General features: G+C 42.0%; 1 protein-coding gene across 1 annotated transcript; it reads left to right on the forward strand.

Annotated features, from left to right (window-relative positions):
* The first annotated feature begins 282 nt into the window (after positions 1-282).
* Positions 283-18,951, forward strand: LOC117272325 (segment polarity protein dishevelled homolog DVL-3-like). Its single transcript, XM_033651184.2, has 15 exons — positions 283-840; positions 2,556-2,625; positions 5,936-6,051; positions 7,447-7,559; positions 7,854-7,989; positions 8,716-8,806; positions 8,947-9,016; positions 9,278-9,417; positions 9,931-10,007; positions 12,779-12,846; positions 12,945-13,094; positions 15,455-15,586; positions 15,965-16,132; positions 16,259-16,462; positions 17,652-18,951. The coding sequence occupies exons 1-15, from the start codon at positions 680-682 to the stop codon at positions 18,008-18,010; spliced, it is 2,055 nt and encodes a 684-aa protein (XP_033507075.1). The 5' UTR covers positions 283-679; the 3' UTR covers positions 18,011-18,951.
* Positions 18,952-19,210: the final 259 nt, after the last annotated feature.

Genomic DNA, 19,210 nt, shown 5'->3' on the forward strand with positions numbered 1-19,210 from the left:
TGTAACATAGTAGTGTAAAAGCACATTGAGTGGTTGGAAGAGTAGAAAGGCACTATATATAGCACAATCTCTGAGCCATTAATCCCACATCATATATTCCCTGCCACATCTGGCCCCTCTGGCTGCAGGGGCCTGCTGCCTCTATCTGTATGACCGCCACTGTTGACTCATGCACTGCAGCAGGAGTAACGTAAAGCTGTCAGTCTCCTCCTCTCCTGTGGATGGCGCCCCTCCGAGACAGGCTTGGACGATTTTGTGCAGTTTCGTGTGCAACAAAGTCCCGACTGAGCCTGGCAGCTAGCGAGAGGAGAAAACCGACCCTTCACAGATTGTTTATCTTCACCTCATTTTCAAACAGTTTTCCAGTCATTTCTAAGCTTTCAGCGGCGCATTGAAAGTTTAATACAAACGGGAACTAACGCGGTTCAGTCCTCGGGCGGTGTTGGGACGCTTCGTGGAGGAGCAAGGGTTTTTTTAATAGAAAGGCAGGCGTAACGCTAGCGAACTGGCGTAGAGAAAGAGAGAACCAGGGCTACGTAGCGAGCTGGTCAGCCAGGGAGAGCCGGGAGGACCACGGCACAGCCGCCGCCAGCGCCACGGGGAGTCGGGGCCCGAGAGGGAGCCTGCCAGGCCCTCGGCTTGATGCACCCTGCCTGCCTCGCCTCAGCCGCAGTCCGAGATGGGGGAAACCAAGATTATCTACCACCTCGACGACCAGGAGACACCGTATCTGGTGAAGCTGTCGGTGCCGGCGGACAAAGTCACTCTGGCAGACTTCAAAAATGTCCTCAAGAAGCCAAATTACAAATTCTTCTTCAAATCTATGGACGATGACTTCGGGTAACTGTTGAAGGGTTTATTGTGTTTAACATGGATACAGCACACCACACCAGTGGTTTCTGTACATTAGAGCAGCTACATTAACGTTAACTTAGTTGCTACCTCTCCCAGCTGGCTTGTCATCGGTTTAAACGTTACCTGGCTGTCGATCATTAGCTAGCTAGTTCCTTTGTTAGCTGTTAGCTCGCGGCGTTAGCAGGTCTGTTTAGCGTCCCGACCCCGTTTGTTTACATTGCCTGTGTGGCTAGCTCATGCGTCTTGTGCCTTGACTTTGTCTGACCAAGTTTGGTGTTTGTCAGTTTCACCAACACTAGTGAAAGCCCCCAATGGCATTTAGCTCATCTTAGGTGAACTGGGGTAGTTGACAACACTGATAATAACCAGTTACTGGTCACACCGCTGTCAGTTGGTGGCTAATGTATGGCAGGTTTATGCTAACAGGCTAATGTCAGAATGTAAACGACTAGTTTCAGTTAGTCAGTGAGTTCAGCAGGCCCCTGCTGTTGTTGTCTATTAGCCCGAGGAATGCAGAGTTGGACACAGGAATGCCCTGTTCATCACTCTGGCAGCTTTATGAGCATGTCCTTTTGTGTTAAAACACGGCTGGAAAAGTAGATGTTTAATGCTCCTCCAGACTGTGCCTTCTGCAGAGTTTAAAAACAGGGGAAATGTACTGTTTTAAAACATTTCAGCCAGGTTTCCAAAGTTGGTTTTGGCCTGGGTCAAACTAGGGTGGGGCAGCAACTTCTTAACATTTACAAGTGGGGAAAGACATGTTTTGAAAGGACCCACAGCTATTCATATTCTGAAGAGTGGAGGGATATTCTGTAAATAGACCATTGAAACCTTTACTGCAAACGGTGGTGTACTCTGAGCAACCTGTCAGACTGGAACAGAGACTGACTGGTGTCCATATACACCAAGACTCTTTCAGAAATACTCACTGACTATCACTATTCCCTTTCTCTAAGAGGGACAGCTAATTGCCAGTAGTCTGAGGCATGCCTGATTTGTTCTTGATCCTCACAAGCAGGCAGTTAAAGATTCATTGACTGGGAAAGTTTGCTGCAAATTCATCCACTTGAATTGGTTAAAAACACAGGCAGAGCCGTGTTTACGCAGAAAATCTTTACATGCCTTGTTAATTTCAGAGCCAAGAGCTTTCCTTTTTAGCAGCCTTTGATGTACAGACAGACACTTCTTTATATATGATGCCTGGACACATTTACGTCAAGCTTGCCCTCCATGCCTGTGCTGGAAGCGTCTGACATGTAGTGATGTTTGCTGCCCCCTGAGATTCTGGGATTTTGTTTAATGTGGCTAAACTGTGCAAGAGCATGCAGAAATGTTGCTCCTGTGCTGTTTTGGATTCCTTAAATATGTTGTTTCTTCAGCTTGGTTATATATTACTTTCTAACTAACAAAGCATGGAGGAGCAGGTTTATTTTTGCAGAAAGATTTAGAGAATATGTTTGATTTGTTGGCCTGCCTTTATTACACAATAATCAGCACTGACTATTTTCCTATTGGTAATATTGTATATCTGTGGCTGGCAGTATGAATCAGCAGTGTAGTAAGTGCACCATTAAATCAGCATTTGTTGTCAGTGTCTCCTGATTGGAAGCATTGCCCATCTCCAGGCTCGAGTTTATTGCCCTGAGAGTGCTTTTGTGTTGGTCACGGTTTACTGAAACAGATCTTTGTTCTCTTTACAGGGTGGTAAAGGAGGAAATATCTGATGACAACGCTAAACTGCCCTGTTTTAACGGACGCGTGGTGTCATGGGTAGGTTCAAAATACATCCTGAAATAATTTTCTGGTTTGTTTATTTATTTTTTGTTGTTGTGCCCTTGTCTTTGCTCACTGTATTTGTGTGGTATAAGTGGCTGTGTGGCAACTGCATGCGTGCGTGCATGTATAACAATGATTCCCATCTGTTTGCCTGTGACCACAATCATACTGCGTCTCCAGGGAGATGCCCTATGCATCTGCGTGATAATATCATTATCACATAATGATCCCTAGGAGCAACAGACACATGCAAACACCCTGCTCCTCTTCTGTCCTCCTGTGTTTTTAAGCATGTTTAAGAAAATGAGCTGCAGTAGTTTTTAAGTTATTTCAAGTCCCCACACATGCTAGTCACCACACGCAGCACATACATACATGTACTTGCATGCAGTGTCTCATTTAGAGGCTCTGAGCAGTAATTCTCCCGTCTCCACAACGCAAGAGACATCTGGTGCTCCCTTCCTCTCCCCTCGACATTGAAATTGGGTTAAGAGCAAGTGAAATCACAGGATAGGAAGAAAATACCCCGTAACAAAGCCTCACTGCATGTCCTCTAACAAGAAGATTGAATCTCACAGGGTGGGGAGAGTGAAGTTGAGAGAAAGAGTGCTCTGTTTCTTGATGTGAAAGGCTGATGCAGTCGGTTAATTTATTACAATGTGGTTATAATTACAGGTTTTATTTTGGAGTCATCAACAGAGTGTTATCGCTGGATGTTTGAGTGCATAATTCAGCGTGCTCGTCTTGATGTTTTCCTCTGTTGTGGTCATTTTCATTAGACTGTGTGGTGGTTTGGTTGGCTGTGGTTCAAAGCCTATTCCTCTCTTTGTGTGTGTGTGGTTGAATATGTTAGTTATCTCTCAGGGGTTCTTGAAATGTTCCATGTACAATGAAACGTTATCTCTGTTACAGTGTGTCCCATGTGTTTGTCTCCACCGTTCATCTGTTATTTCAATGATGTGATTGAGTGTTCTCTGGGGTCCAAGGGGCCTGGCTCAGTATCAGCACATCATCACAACAGGCCAGGACGCTCAGTCTGGCCTGTTGTACATATTGTCAGCTGACAACCAGATCTTGTCTATCACATTAAATTTTGCACCTTATCTGAGTGCACCTTAACTGTGCTGTTGTAAATGCACTTCTCCCCTCTCTGCACACCAAAGTGTATCCTCTTAGAACTGGAAATAAAACAGTGCAAACACAGTATGTAGGTCAAAACTTGATTAAAAGCTAAACAAGATGAGGATAAGGGTTCATGGTCAATATTCTTTTATATGTCTACCTCTGTTATGTCTGTACAGGTGTCTGTCCAAGCTAAAAAAGTGAAGTCTTTCTATGGTGTATGGTAGAGCTGAAGTGTTTTATTGATTAAAATGCAAACATTTCATGGCTCCATCTTCTCAAATATGATTTGATTTACTGTTTCCCTTTGATGTACCATCTAGTAAGCTGCTTCAAATCAGGGCTCAATGTAATTTTTTTTTTTAACTTGCCTGGTTGGGCAAGTGGGTCAGGAATCTACTTGGCTTAAGTCAATTTTTACTTGCCCCTTATACAAATTGATGATTTGCTGTGCTAGTAAGTTTTGGTACCTGACTTGCCTTAGCGTTCATGTACCATACAAGCACTGGTAAGGCCTTGGAGGAGGAGTTGTCAGCAATGAAATTTTACATGCCTTTAAAAAAAGCCCCATTTCATCCACCGTCCTCTCAAACTTGCGGATAAATGTGCAGTACACTGTTGGAAGTTTGCCCGTATCCTCTAATGCTACCCAATTACACTTCTGTTTCCAGGATAATTGAAATTTATGCATCTGCTTTGTCTTTACTCACCATAATTTTCTTGTGAGTGCCAGATTGGAACTGGACATGTGCAAATTTCAATAGAGATGAGAAGAAAGCAATATGGCTCACTCCTTTGCTACTTTCATCATCAGCTCCAGAAAAAAAATTGTGTTTGATAAGTTATTACCACTTGCACGATCAGGCAAATGAGTTGCTATATTTACTAGCCCAATATGGCATTTTAGGGTTGGATTAAGAAATGTGACATTAAAAAAAGTTGAGCAGACCATTTTCTGGCAATAGACGAAATGTTTTTGGCCATCTGGTCTTCATTGCGATGGCCAAAAACACATTTCTGAGTTTAAATGGATACATACATCTAGTACAACACACCAGTTGGTCAGAGCGCAGTGGCAACCCTCCAAACAGTCTAGTCTTTGTGTTTTGGACTCGTGGTCAGATGAAAAAATACATTATCTGGGCACTTTTTGTAATTATCTGACTTTTTATAGTCCAAATGGTCAATTGATAATAGCATTAAATGGAAGTTAATTGGCCCAAGTGTATAGTATGGCAAAACGCTTAAGATAAAATATGCAATGTGTGATTAATTTGATAGGCGTGGTGATACTAACCTGACACAACCTGGGTCTGTTATGTATAAAATTAAATTGAACCACATTCGTTGGTCTGGACTCTAGTGCAAACAGCTGTATTTCTTATTATACAACAGCCAGAGTGTGCTTGTTAAAATAGTGAAGAATTATTGTCCTAAATATCCCAACTATGACATAAACAGCAAGCAAATTTTTGCCTCTCAACCACCTGTAGGGTGCTAATATAGGGGACAGTTTCACACTGATCTAATGTCAGCCTTTAAGCTTGTTTTTGCCTGCAAATCATGCAAGTACATGTTTCTTTTCTGATATGGACAACATCCAAGATGCCACAGATCTCCAGATCTATGGCAGAACGTCAAAAAAAGATTGAGTGAGCAGGACTAAGTTCACTGGAATGTGCTGAAAGTAAAAGCAAAAAGGGGGGGAAATGATGGAAGTGTTGACAGATGAATATATTGATGTAAAAATTCACCAGTCGTGTTCTTCTCCTAAAACACAGTCATGGTCTATTGGATTGTGCTTTTTTCCCCACACTGTGGTAAGTTGGGCAACACTGTCAGGTAGACAGTCACAACTTGGCACAGGCTCCGTCTTTCACAACGCTTTGAAAACCACAGCTGCCTTTGGACAGCTTTGCATTTTCAGCAGGAAATTAGCAGAAGACAAATTGATTTTTATATTTAACAGACATTGTACTCCCGAACAGTCCCTGGATGCTGCCAAGCCTTTAGACAGTGACTGTTAAACAGGATATACCACCCAGCTCCTGAATATGGCGTAGTGTAAACACAGGGGTGCTCTGACGTGGGTGTGCTGCCCACTTGTTCCGTGTCTTTCAGTGTATTCTTCCCTCTGAGTGTTTGTCTCATCCCTCTGACCTGACTCTCTGTCTGTTGACAGTTGGTCTCTGGAGACGGGGCCCACACAGATGCAGGCTCAGTGGCAGACAGCATAGAGCCGACACCCCCTTTGGAGCGGACCGGGGGCATCGGAGACTCAAGACCACCCTCTTATCAGTCAGTATATTCAAGATTTTGTGGTGTATTTCTTTTAGTGTGTGTGTGTGTGTGAACGAGAAGGATGCCATGCATACTTTATGTTTGCCTCTGTATGTGTGTCATGAATGAGTCCTTCTGTGTTTCCTTATAACCACTGTAACAGGGGAAACGGCAAATTGAATGGAAAAAGTAGGACACCTTGTGACTGCATAGGAAGAAATAAAATCTACCTTTTTTCTTCTGCTCTTCTTATCATGAGGTTATCTTCAGTCTGGAAATAAATCAGACACGGAGCACACTGATTTCTCTCACTCATGCTTCATGTTAGCAGTCTTCTAGTTACGAAAAGTACAGTAGAGTCTCATTGTAGCCATAGGGATCTTGTAGGGATTCTTTCGGTAATAATGTCAGACACTGTGAAGAACAATGTGAGCCTGTCAGTGCCAAAAACAAGCACTTTTGATGGACGTAAATTGACACTACACAAATGCCTAAAGGGATTACATTGCAGCCTGTTTTGCTGCTGCAGCTTCAGTGGCCTTGCTCAACACTGGACTGGTTTCAAAAACTGTTGTCTCCATTAGTCACATAGACACAGAAACCTGGGAAAATAGAGTCCAGGTTCAAAAATATAGAAAAAAGTTTCCCTTTAACTTATATATTTTGTCCCAACTCAGTCTTAATGAAGCTAGCTTGCTAGTTAGCTTCTAGCAAGTAATTCAACATGTATACATGCTGATAACGTAATGCTGGTAACAAAACATTTAGTGTTAGCTTGCTAGCTAACTTGCAGGCTGTATCCCTTCAAAAGGGTGATTAATTAGACATGGAATCCTGCTTGAACAGCGCTAATATTTTGTTGAAAATATCCGCCTAGCTTTCTGAATGCAGGAAACAGGCTTCATGCATCTTAAAATTAGAAATATGTGTGCTTTGACTGCCACCATGAACGTCTAAACAAGCGGATGCCTATAAATAACTGTTCATGTGCCTGAACACTTGTAAGATTTCTTAATGAAATGCACAATCCAAAAACACCAGTTATCCAAGTTCGGTGACAACCTTGACGGCTGAGTTGGAGAACAGTTAAATGCAAATCCAGATGACAGTTCAGCTGAGGAGCTCTAATGATCTTCTCGGGGAAGAAAGCAAGAATGACAGGCGAGATGCTGCAGGCATTTATAAAGGGGGACAGGCTGGCCCGTGCAACTCAAGATGATTGGTCTGTCTCCTGACAGACATGTTGTTATTGATGGGTCACGCCTGACCATTCCTGTTCTACGTCTTCAACCAATGATCTACGTGGGCTTTTGTTTCAGTGGCTGTTGAATGAGCTGCATTTACAATGATGCAGTGGTATTCTGTTTCTTTTTAACACTAACTCTGACGTCTATGCACCATCTTTGTCTGAAGTGGGAAAGCAGCAAGTGGTCGAGACAGTCTGGACAATGACACTGAGACCGGCTCCATGGTGTCGCAACGGAGAGAGAGGGAGAGGCCACGACGGAAACACGGCAACGACCACAGTAAGAGATGCATTTGCTATGTTGTGTTTTTGTTTTTCTCATCGTATTGTATGTATCTCACAAGTCACCAGTGTCTCCTATGTGGTGGGTGAAAATTGTAACTGTAGGAGGATGTAGCAGAAAAGCAGCGTTAGAGCTTAGTCAGAGTAACATAGGTTTTTTAAAAATGGTGACAAGGTTGGATTGGCATCAAGAAAATAATCTCAGATTTTATTTTTGGCAACATAACACCTATATTTTCGTGTGTCTGGTTTAAACTTGAGTCATTCTGATCCTAATGCTGTCCCACTGCAGGCGGAAGACAGAACGGATACTCGTCGCGTTCAATGGGACGCGGGGGCCCCGAGTACGACAGCTGCTCGTCCTTCATGAGCAGCGAGCTGGAGTCTACTTCCTGTTTCGATTCAGAGGATGATGATGCAACCAGCAGGTCAGATGTTGTTCTGTTTATCTGTTCAGCTTTTCCCAATAAGAAAAGGGCATTTTGTCTCGAGGAATGCATCTGGAATTACAGATGATGGGTTTTGGCGGAGATTAGCACAGTCTAATTGTCTGGTGGTTTTTGTGGTTACCCCCCGGGGTCTCCTCCAGGAGTCATAAAAATATGTGCAACCCACTTTAGAGACTGTGTTGTTCTCAGTCTTTAGGCATCTCCCAGGATGTCTTTTTCCCGTTGATGCAGATCTGGATAATAGCTTCATCAGTGCATGAATTTCCCTCCACCGCAGAAAGAAATGGATTTTTGCCCAAACACAATTCCTGGATATTGGTGCCAAGTGATGATTTGTCAGTCAGGTCATAACTTCTAAATAAAGTGGGTTGGATGCCGTTTTACAAAGCGTTAAAGCTAGTGTGACTCCTGGCAAGCAGCACTTTCATTATGGAAACAGAATTTTAAAGGGCTTTTTATTATGTAGGCAACACTTAGACTTTAATGTGATGTTTAAACAAGTTAAATGGGGAAGATTGCTTCTATTTAAGTCCAGGTATTTATATTCATATTATGATGTGCAATCTTTTTACTTTTAAATCTGAACTTATATGGTATAATTCCTTTAATCAATTAGTAATGTAGCAATAAAAATTTGGTAATATCACATGTTTTTCATATGTGTGTGTATAGTCTCTAAAAAGATTCTTCTTTTCTTGATTTCAGATTTAGCAGCTCCACTGAGCAGAGCTCCTCTCGTCTAATGAGACGACACCGTCGTCGCCGAAGGAAACCCAAGGCATCTAATATGGACAGGGTGAGACGACACATTTGAACGTACAGGGCTGCAAATCAGCCCCAGACTTATTTACTAGAATTCCATTCCAATTTGTGACTTTTATTCTTCTTCTCACATTTATTTTCTCCTCTCACAATTTCCTTCACTCTTCTCTCCAGTCCTCGTCATTCAGCAGCATCACAGACTCCACCATGTCTCTGAACATCATCACTGTCACTCTCAACATGGGTAAGTGACTTTGACATAAGCTGCACAGAGAATTCAATTTCTTTGAAAAAATAGTCCCTTTTTTTCCTTGAATAAAGACTCCTTATACAATCACACAATGAGCCTAAGCTAAAAAAAATCCTTTCACAAGACAAATGTAACCAATTAATTCCATTTTGATGCAGGTCATCATCATCTGTTTTGCCTTTATTTAACGGTGCCGCTGCTTCACGTCACTCTGTATGCATGCATGCATGATGTCTGTTCCTCTCCTGTTCACAGAGAAGTACAACTTCTTGGGCATCAGTATTGTGGGTCAGAGCAACGAGAGAGGAGACGGAGGAATCTATATTGGCTCTATCATGAAGGGAGGCGCTGTAGCTGCAGACGGACGCATCGAGCCTGGGGACATGCTGCTGCAGGTGTGTGTTGTAAGACAACATGGGGGTGACACACACATAGAGAATGAAACGTATGTGTGTTGGAGTGGTGGATGCATGTTGTGTTCAGTGCCAGCGTGTGCAGTGAAATGAATGTGAGACCAATTTCAAAGTTTTTTAGTCCAGATGCACATGTGCAAAGGATAAAAAAACATATTTTTGAATTTAAGTCAGCGCTATTAATCCACATGGCAGTATATCATTATACAACATGTAATTTAAGATTTTAAGGACATTTATTTTTTGCAATATTTGCCTTTTCCCATTTTTCTCCCACCCACTTTTATCTGTTACCTCAATCACAGCTGTGTTTCTGATAATTTTTCATTTTTATTATTGCAAAGCCACTTCCAAATTTGAACGTGGCATACCATGTTGAACATTGCCAGTCCTGTTAATGGCTTTGTGTAGTGGGATTTATTGGACTAAGTGTAACTCTTTGAAAGTGTTGTACCTAGTTAGTTACGTTATGTTGTTTCATTTTTATCCCTGCAGGTGAATGACATAAACTTTGAGAACATGAGCAATGACGATGCAGTTCGAGTACTGAGGGACATCGTGCACAAGCCGGGGTAAGCAGCAGCAAACAGACACACATTATTACATACAGTTATATTCACAAAGATTTCTCTCTTACTGCCTCATCACAGCAAAAAAAAAAAAAGTACATTCCTACGTTGAAAATGTGTCTACATGATCTAACCAGTGCATTACATTTGGAAAGGATAAGATATGTAAACGGAAAACTCCCAAAATTTGGCATCAACTCATACCACAGCTTGCATATAGAAGTTCTGAGTAGTAGCTTGTACTTACACACCGTTTCGTTTTATTTAAAGGAGCTGTATGTGACATTCAGAGCATATCTATGATTCACACTGTCTGCACATGGTTGTCAACATGGAGGTGGATAACCCGGCGGCAAGCAGCTAATGGTGCTAACAGTGTAAACAGCGCTATCAATAGCAACAGTGCAGATAGAGCTAACATCATTAACCAAGGGGGAACCAGAGGATGCTTGCTGTGACCATATACCACAGCAACAAATAGAGAAGCTCTTATTACAACACACACGGAGCGTGACTTCATTTTCTGCTCAGGATGCTATTACTCCACTATACAGTGCCCTCCAAAAGTATTGGAACAGTGAGGCCAATTCCTTTATTTTTGTTGTAGACTGAAAATATTTGGGTTTGACATTAAAAGATGAATATGGGACAAGAGATCAACATTTCAGCTTTCATTTCCAGGTATTTACATCTGGATCTGATACACAACTTAGAAGATAGCACCTTTTGTTTGAACCCACCCATTTTTCATGAGAGCAAAAGTATTGGAACATGTGACTGACAGGTGTGTTTTGTTGCCCAGGTGTTTCCCAATTACATTGATTATTCAAACAATAAATAGCACTGAATGTCTGAGCTAAGTTTCAGATTGGGTACGATAGGTTTTGCCTGTGCAGACTGCATTTAGAGGTGGAACCAACATGAAAACTGAGAGCTGTCTATGGGTGAAAAAGAAGCAATTGTGAATCTGAGAGAAGATGGACAATCAATCAGAGCCATTGCACAAACATTACCCATAGCCAGTACAACCATTTGGAATGTCCTGAAGAAGAAAGAAACCACTGGTGTACTAAGCAACAGACGTCGAACAGGTAGACCAAGGAAAACATCAGCAGTTGATGACAGAAACATTGTGAGAGCTGTCAAGAAAGACCCTAAAACAACTGTTAGTGACATCAGCAACAACCTCCAGAGGGCAGGAGTGAAGGTATCACAATCTACTGTTCGCAGAAGACTTCATGAACAAAAGTACAGAGGCTACACCAGATGATGCAAACCACTCATTAGCAAGAAGAATAGGAAGGCCAGGCTGGAATTTGCCAAAAGGTACAGAGATGAGCCTCAAAAATTCTGGGAAAAAGTTTTATGGACTGATGAGACAAAGATTAACTTTTTTCCAAAGTGATGGAAAGGTGAAAGTTTGGAGAAAGAAAGGATCTGCTCATGATCCCAAACATACAAGCTCATCTGTGAAACACGGTGGAGGTAATGTCATGGCTTGGGCTTGCATGGCTTCTTCTGGGACGGGCTCTTTCATCTTCATTGATGATGTAACACATGATGGCGGCAGCAAAATGAACTCACAAGTCTACAGAAACATTTTGTCTGCTAATTTAAAGAAAGATGCAACCAAACTGATTGGGAGATCCTTCATCATGCAGCAAGATAACGACCCAAAACACACTGCCAAAACAACAAAGGAGTTCATCAGGGGCAAGAAGTGGAAGGTTTTAGACTGGCCAAGTCAGTCTCCAGACTTAAACCCAATAGAGCATGCATTTTACCTGCTGAAGAGGAGACTGAAGGGAGTAACCCCCCAAAACAAACAACAGCTGAAAGAGGCTGCGGTGAAAGCCTGGAAAAGCATCACAAAAGAAGAATGTAAAAGTTTGGTGATGTCAGTGGGTCACAGGCTTGATGCAGTTATTGAAAGCAAAGGATTTGCAACTAAATATTAAGTCTCATTCACTTTAATCTATTTTAAGTTTATATGTTCCAATACTTTTGCTCACCTAAAAAATTTGTGTTCCATTACAAATAATGTTATCTTCTAAGTTGTGTATCAGATCCAGATGTAAATACCTGGAAATAAAAGCCGAAATGTTGATCTCTTGTCTCATATTCATCTTTTGATGTCAAACCCAAATGTTTTCAGTCTACAACAAAAGTAAACGAATTGGACTCACTGTTCCAATACTTTTGGAGGGCACTGTATCTTTACATAGCAAATAGTTGTTTGCTGCCGTATTAATGTCCTGAATGTTGCATACAGAGCCTTAAATGAGTTAATAAGTGAGAGAAGGGTAGAGGAAAGAGACACGGGACTGGTTTTGGAAGGTAAAGAAGACTAAGGGAAGATAAAGGAGGGGTATCACTGGTCTGAGACTGTCTTATCTGAGTTATGTTCCTGCTCTTAGATTTACATTTATTTTCATGTCTCATTTGTTGAGTATATACACATTATTTTTTCTTTGTCAATTTTTGTTTAACTTATATTTGATACTGTTCTAATATTAAAAAGCAATCCTATATCTTTTATGTCCTCAATTTTATATCTTTGAATGTACATCAATATAAAATGTTAAAAAATTGTTATTTCATTTCATTTATAATCTTCTTTGGTTAAAAAAATATTTAAAATACAATAATATTCTTTAACAGCAATAAATAGAAATATTCTTCTGTAAAACACAGGTATAAAACAAGGACATAAATGAATTCTATTCAAGATGAAGCTAACATCATTCTCTGTTTTTCATTGTGTTAATGAACAGCCCCATTACTCTGACTGTGGCCAAGTGTTGGGACCCAAACCCTCGGAGCTGCTTTGCTCTGCCCAGGAGTGAGTGTTTGTCTCATTTGTTCCCTTTTTACTTTTCATTTCAATAAATTAATACCTGCAAACACATGCAACTTCTAACCCTACATTTAATTCAACAGGTGAGCCGATCAGGCCCATTGACCCAGCTGCGTGGGTGTCCCACACGGCGGCTATGACCGGGGTTTACCCTGCATATGGCATGAGCCCTTCCATGAGCACTGTTACCTCCACCAGCTCCTCCATCAGCAGCTCTATCCCAGAGACTGAACGTGAGTCACATCACCCCCTGCAGCGCTACTCAAGCAGCTTACAACCTGATGTAACTCTTAGTCACAGTTTTCCATTCAGTTACCTTTTGTCTTTTGTTGCTTATTTGCCTCCCCCTTTATGAATTTGAAATGTACTTCTTAGTTTTTCTGCCCCTCTTTTATAAACTGTACTTTCTGTTGACTTTTTGATAACCTACTTGTTTTTGATCATTCACATTATTATGATAAGAGGAACAAAATCCTTCGGGATTGTTGATATTTCAGGATTTTACTTTTTAAACATTCGGCTTCCACCTCCAAAAGTGCAGTATTATCTCCCTCAGCCGTGTTTGTAAATCTCGGTGTAAAGTGTGGCCCTGCCCTCTCACTGCATTCCTGTGACAACTCTCTGTTCCAGCTTTTAGTGTGTTCAGCCTCACAGCTTCCATCTGCTCAATAACTCTTGTCAAAACTGAGCCATAACTCACAGCTTTCATCTCCCCTGTAATCTTTGGAAGAGCAGAGATGTTTTCTTTTGCTTTCTTTCTGGAAAAAAAAACCTTTTCTTTCTCAACACAATTTTCTTGGCCAAATTGATATGATTGACGTGACAGACAGAACATAAATTTCACTTGATTGCATGCTTAAATGTTGCATTTATGGCTACTACTTACGGTTTATTTATGGTTATTGCATTTTTCGTATACTTTGGATAATTGTCCAACTGTATTGTTGGCAGGATTTATTTCAAGTGCAGCTACAGTAGCCGTGTCTCCACAGAAGATCGCATTAGAAAAGCTTTATGGAAACAGCACAATTTAATAAAACTTCCTCAGTTCAAAAAAGTTTTTATCCTGTTTTGAGGTGGTTTTTGTCTTTCTCAAGAAAGAGACATAAGATTCAACTTACATGACTCATCAGCTGTTTCTGTTGTCAACAAATTCATGTGAAGTAGAATCATTGCAATAATTTGTTTTAGTTTCTGGACAGTGTGAAATATGGCCAATACTAGCTGACATGAAAGTACTTGCCCAGTTAAAACAAATTCCTGGTGGTCTCTCGCTAGTTTTCTCTCATAGATGGGTCAGATGGCCAAGGCAACTTGTTTTGTTTCCGGTTCACAACTCTACTTCTTCTACTCTGTTTACTGGTGGATTAAAGCCATGTGTAAAGCAAAGCCTATACCGCCAACTTCTGACAAAACTATGCTTTGCAAAGCCCAGTTTAATTGCTCAAACCAGTTGATGGAAACACATCTAGTACTCTTCCTTTTTGCAATATTACAAAAGTTTGTGCTTGACAATTTCATAGAAACACAACCAGTGACACTAAAGTCACGGCGAGTCAAGGAGAAAAAATGTCTGCAGCCTAAAATATCAGTGTTGGAGTTCAGTTGGTGCCTCGAAATCAGAGCAGCTGCTTCTTTCTACACTGTTTTGCACCAGTGTAAGACAGTCAAACAGGAAGAAATTCAACAGGGACAGGAAAGCTCTAACAGTACGTAATGCAATGCAGCCACCTAAAAGGTTGAGTTTTGCATAAAGGGTGCGGCTGTCATCAGTATGCACTAAAAACAGCTGGCACTGCTATTGAAACAACAAGAACAAAAATACTGTTGTATTTTTGAATGCTGGAGGCTTTTACACTAGAGGTATGAAAAAATGGCTTCTCAAATAATAAATGAGTTTCAAGTAGTCTCTTCTCTAAGAGGATTTAGACAGATATTCAGTCATTTACTTCTGCTTGTTAACAAGTTATCAAACTGTCACTTGTACAATACTCCCAAGAGGATGGTCACAAAGCATTCTGGGAATTAGAGGAAATCACTGATTGAAGTTGAAGTAGATTAGACAAGTTGAGGGGAAGTGGGAACACCAAAATGTAAATTACAACAGTTCTTATCTTATCTTGAAATTCAGCTAAACCTCAGTGAGATGATATGTTACGATGTAAATGTGTTCAGGGGAGGACATTGTATTCATTACGATCGGGCTTTTGTTGGTGTTCAGTGAAGACAAGCTCAGTCGTAGTCCAATTCAAACAAAGATCGAGTCTAATCGGTCTGATTCATGATGAGACAGAACTGGGGTCACATTACAGTCCAGACCACAGGAAACCAAATATTATTTGAGGCAAATTCCAAAACAGACCAACATTTTTGGAGTTGACAGAAATGCAGTAACAACATGCAGCTGTGCTTTCAATAGGAAACAAAATAATACACCAACGGGTCTGTGTGAGATGAATTTCATTGTCTTTAAAACAGGTTCAGTGGTGTTAAACATAAAAATCACTGAGACCGATCAGACCCAAACTATTTCAGCTCCAACAGGAGGATGTGGTTCAGCTCCTGTGATAACGCATCTTTTGTTCTTTCCCAGGCTTCGATGACTTCCACCTCTCCATCCACAGCGACATGGCAACAGTCGCTAAGGCCATGGCGTGCCCAGAGTCGGGTCTGGAGGTGCGGGACAGGATGTGGCTCAAGATAACCATCGCCAACGCCTTTATCGGTATGTGTATCTAAGTAGGGGGCATGGTCCAGCATTTATTATTTCCCTCATCAGAATGCACACACATACCTATTCTGTTTGCTCAGTTCAGTCTGTAGAATTCTGTCACAGTGTCTCAGTGAAAGAATGAATAATAATCATACCAATAATACACTCCTTTATAGCTCCAAGTTTCATATCTTAGCTGTTTTTTTTTTCTTTGTTTCATCCAGTAAAAAATACTTGGCTTGGTTGCTGGCCAAAACAGTGGAAATATCAGCTATGGACAGATAAATGCCACATGAATCATCATCTTGGATATTATTTTGTATCATGAAATAGTCATCGAATGAGATGAGCAACACTGTGCCTAAAATATGTGCATTTTTGTGTCCTCAGGTTCTGATGTGGTGGACTGGCTCTTCCATCACGTGGAAGGGTTTTCAGATCGTAGAGAAGCCCGTAAATACGCCAGCAACCTGCTGAAGGCCGGGTACATCCGACACACCGTCAACAAGATCACCTTCTCTGAACAGTGCTACTACGTCTTCGGAGACCTCTGTGGCAGTAAGTGGACGCTCGGCTCTTGGGTCAGCTAACGCAAATCTCCGCAGTGTGGTTCAGTTGTATCTGTATCTATAAGTGGTGTGTTAGTGTGGAAGTCTAAATCCTTCTTCCTTCTGTTTATCTCAGATATGACCCACCTGTCTCTCCATGATCATGATGGTTCCAGTGGGGGAGCCTCAGATCAGGACACTCTCCCCCCTCTGCCCCATCCCGGTGCGGCCCCCTGGCCAATGACTATGCCCTATCAGTTCCCCATTCCACATCCATACGACCTGCAGCAGCCCTTCCATGGTGGACCAGGCGCTGGCAGTGCAGGAAGCCAGCACAGTGGTGAGTGCAGTTTGAACATACAGAACTAGAATCATCTTCTCCTTGCCTGGATCCAGACCTCTGAGTCTGCCCACTCCACTGAGTTCATGTTGACTGGAAATGGAGTGTAACTAGTTGACAATTCTGTCTGATATCAGGCAAATCTCCCTCATCCATTTGTATGCTGCAGACAATATGTTCCACAGTGTGCTGTCAAAACACATCTAAAATATTACACTTCCAGCAGAGCTCCACAGCTTACAGGTGGTAAACACAGAAACTGTAAAGAGTTGTTAGAGTAATTCTAACTGACATGAATTCATCCTAGCTACAGCTGCATTTCTCGTGAAGGAGCAAACTGCAAACCTTCAGCGATCTCTTTTCAAGCCTACAGAGACAGATATTTTGGCAGGAGTGTCACTTTGCACAGGGAGATTTAAAGGAACACTCCCATCATTTTGCTGTGGTTAGTATCGTGTTTGCTGTCTTACCCAGAGCCAGATGAAAAAAGAAAAAGAAAATCAGCGTTCATTTTATTTTTTTACTTTCCGTGCAGTTGTAGGTCCAGTGCATGTTTGAATTAGCGTACTTCAAAGACTTGAAGAAACGAGACTTGCTCTTTCAAGAGTGAAAAATGTTCCTTCCAGCAGCTCCACAGCTGGATTATTTACATGTTTTATTTTGTGTATTTAACATGTGTAGAAATAGAAAGCCAGACATTGTGGTTTTAGGAATAGTTTGCATACGCAATGGAGATATTTGCTGACCAACAACAGCTGGGCCCACTGACTGCACACAACATCTCAGATGTCCTGTGCTCAGTTTGTGGTTGCACACTACCATTCAGTGCACTGTATTCAAAATGTCAGAATGTTCCTCAAAGCATAGAAACCGTTATGGTTTTAAATTCATAAGTCTGAAGAACTTCCCTCTGAAGCAAGCAGGCGTTCTGTGGTAATAAAATGAAAACATGTAATTGCCTTCAGAGCTGTTTGGCCTGTGAGAGCCAGCGATTGCTCCATGAGCATGTCTGCATTAGTCATGCAGCTCTCCTGAGAGTCTCCCACAAACTGGGTCAGTACTGCCTGCGTCACTTCACTGGCACTCAGACGGGAGTGAGTTGTTCATGTAGGTCACTTTGATTTAATTAACAAAACATGATGTATCACACTGAGGGTAATAATCATTGTCTCTTCTTCTCTGTCCACAGGAAGCAGTGGCTCTAACTGCAGTAAGAATGAGGGGCGGAAGTCCGGTGGCAGTGGCAGCGAAACTGAGATCAGGAGCCACCGAGCTCCAAGCGAGCGCTCAGTGGCTCCCCCTAGTGAGCGAAGCGTCCGTAGCTCTGTCAGCCACCGCAGTGCCAACTCCCATTCAATAGCCTACGGCCCTGGCCTCGTCTACGGCCCCCCTGGCCTGCCCCCCCAGCCCCCACACCTGTCTACAGCTGCACCTGGTGCCCCACCAGGCAGAGAGCTCGCCTCCGTGCCCCCTGAGCTCACTGCCTCACGCCAGTCTCTGCGCATGGCGGTGGGAAATGCCGGAGAATTCTTTGTCGATGTGATGTAACGAAGGTTGTAGGCCGATAACAAAGTAGCAGATTGGGCTTTCTCGTGTCATTATCAGACTGAGAAGGACAGCGTGACAGGACAGGAGGGAGGGAAGATTGCAAAAGCTGTAACCCAAGGCCTTGATTCCACTCTCCTAAAAGCAGAAATGGAACCAACCGTGTTGTGTGTGTGTTGAGAGATATTGTTCCTCCTCCCCTGTGCTTTTCTTCCTAGTAGTAGCAGCCATACTTTCTTCAGTGAAGAAACCCTCTGGCTCAAGATGGAACCAAAGCGCCTTTCTCAGTTTCCGCTCCTCAGTGGGGAAGAGTTAGCGTCAGGAAAAAGAGCAGGAGAGGGAGGGAGGCGGTGGAAACGGACAGCTGGGGAAGATGACTCAGCGCTTTTCTACATGGATGTTTTTCATTTGTTCTTCTCTTCATTCTTCTCCCTCCTCTCTGCCTCCGTTATCTAACGCTCTCTGTCCTCCCCCACCCCTGTTCACCTCCAGACTGAGAGACATAACCCTCTTCCCTCCTTCTGTTCTTTCAACTCCCACTTGCTGACCTCCTAACAAGAAAAGAAAAAGCTGAAATGAACACTAACTGTTAACCCTATTCAGACTTTTTAAATGTTTGCTTGACTTTAAGAGAGAAAGAAATGGAAAAATGTGTATGTAGTGCAAGAGAACTGCAGTCCTCCTTACTGTAAGAATGCATTTGTTTTATTATATACGTAGTTGGTCACAACTAGTTTCATTTTTCAACACTAAACATGCGCATCAAGCTTCAAGAGTCATTTTTACACTACACAACTGCATTTTCATCTGTTAACCAGAGCATTTTCCGACTCTGTCTTGTGATATTGTATAGTGGAAAAAAAATTTCTTACCATGTCTTTCACACTACTCTTTTATCAAGGAAAAAATTTCTTTTTATTTATAAATATAGTTTTATGACTTAACTTTGGTGCTTTGTGTTATGTGTTTCATTTGAGTGTGTGTGTGTGCATGTGTTCGCGAAGCCAATTTGCAATCCAGTGTTGCTATTTTTTTAATAGTACCTGAGGTAATGTTTGCATTTAAAGCCAGTGGATTCCAGACTGTCCAGGACCTGGAATGTGAAGGTTAGGCAATCTGGTGCACAGATGTGTGTGTGTGGGCTGGGTGTGTGCAAGAGATCAGTCTGAGTACATTTAGACTTGCTTCAGAGCTGAATGACCC

Source organism: Epinephelus lanceolatus, chromosome 12, assembly GCF_041903045.1.
Source record: "Epinephelus lanceolatus isolate andai-2023 chromosome 12, ASM4190304v1, whole genome shotgun sequence".
NCBI classification, from domain to species: domain Eukaryota; kingdom Metazoa; phylum Chordata; class Actinopteri; order Perciformes; family Serranidae; genus Epinephelus; species Epinephelus lanceolatus.

Bases quoted from the DNA above. Each gene is read 5' to 3' on its own strand.
- LOC117272325 (XM_033651184.2), top strand. From the start codon at position 680: ATGGGGGAAACCAAGATTATCTACCACCTCGACGACCAGGAGACACCG. The intron at 9,418-9,930 runs GTGTGTGTTGTA...TTATCCCTGCAG, and splicing joins CTGGGGACATGCTGCTGCAG to GTGAATGACATAAACTTTGA. The intron at 13,095-15,454 runs GTGAGTCACATC...GTTCTTTCCCAG, and splicing joins CTCTATCCCAGAGACTGAAC to GCTTCGATGACTTCCACCTC.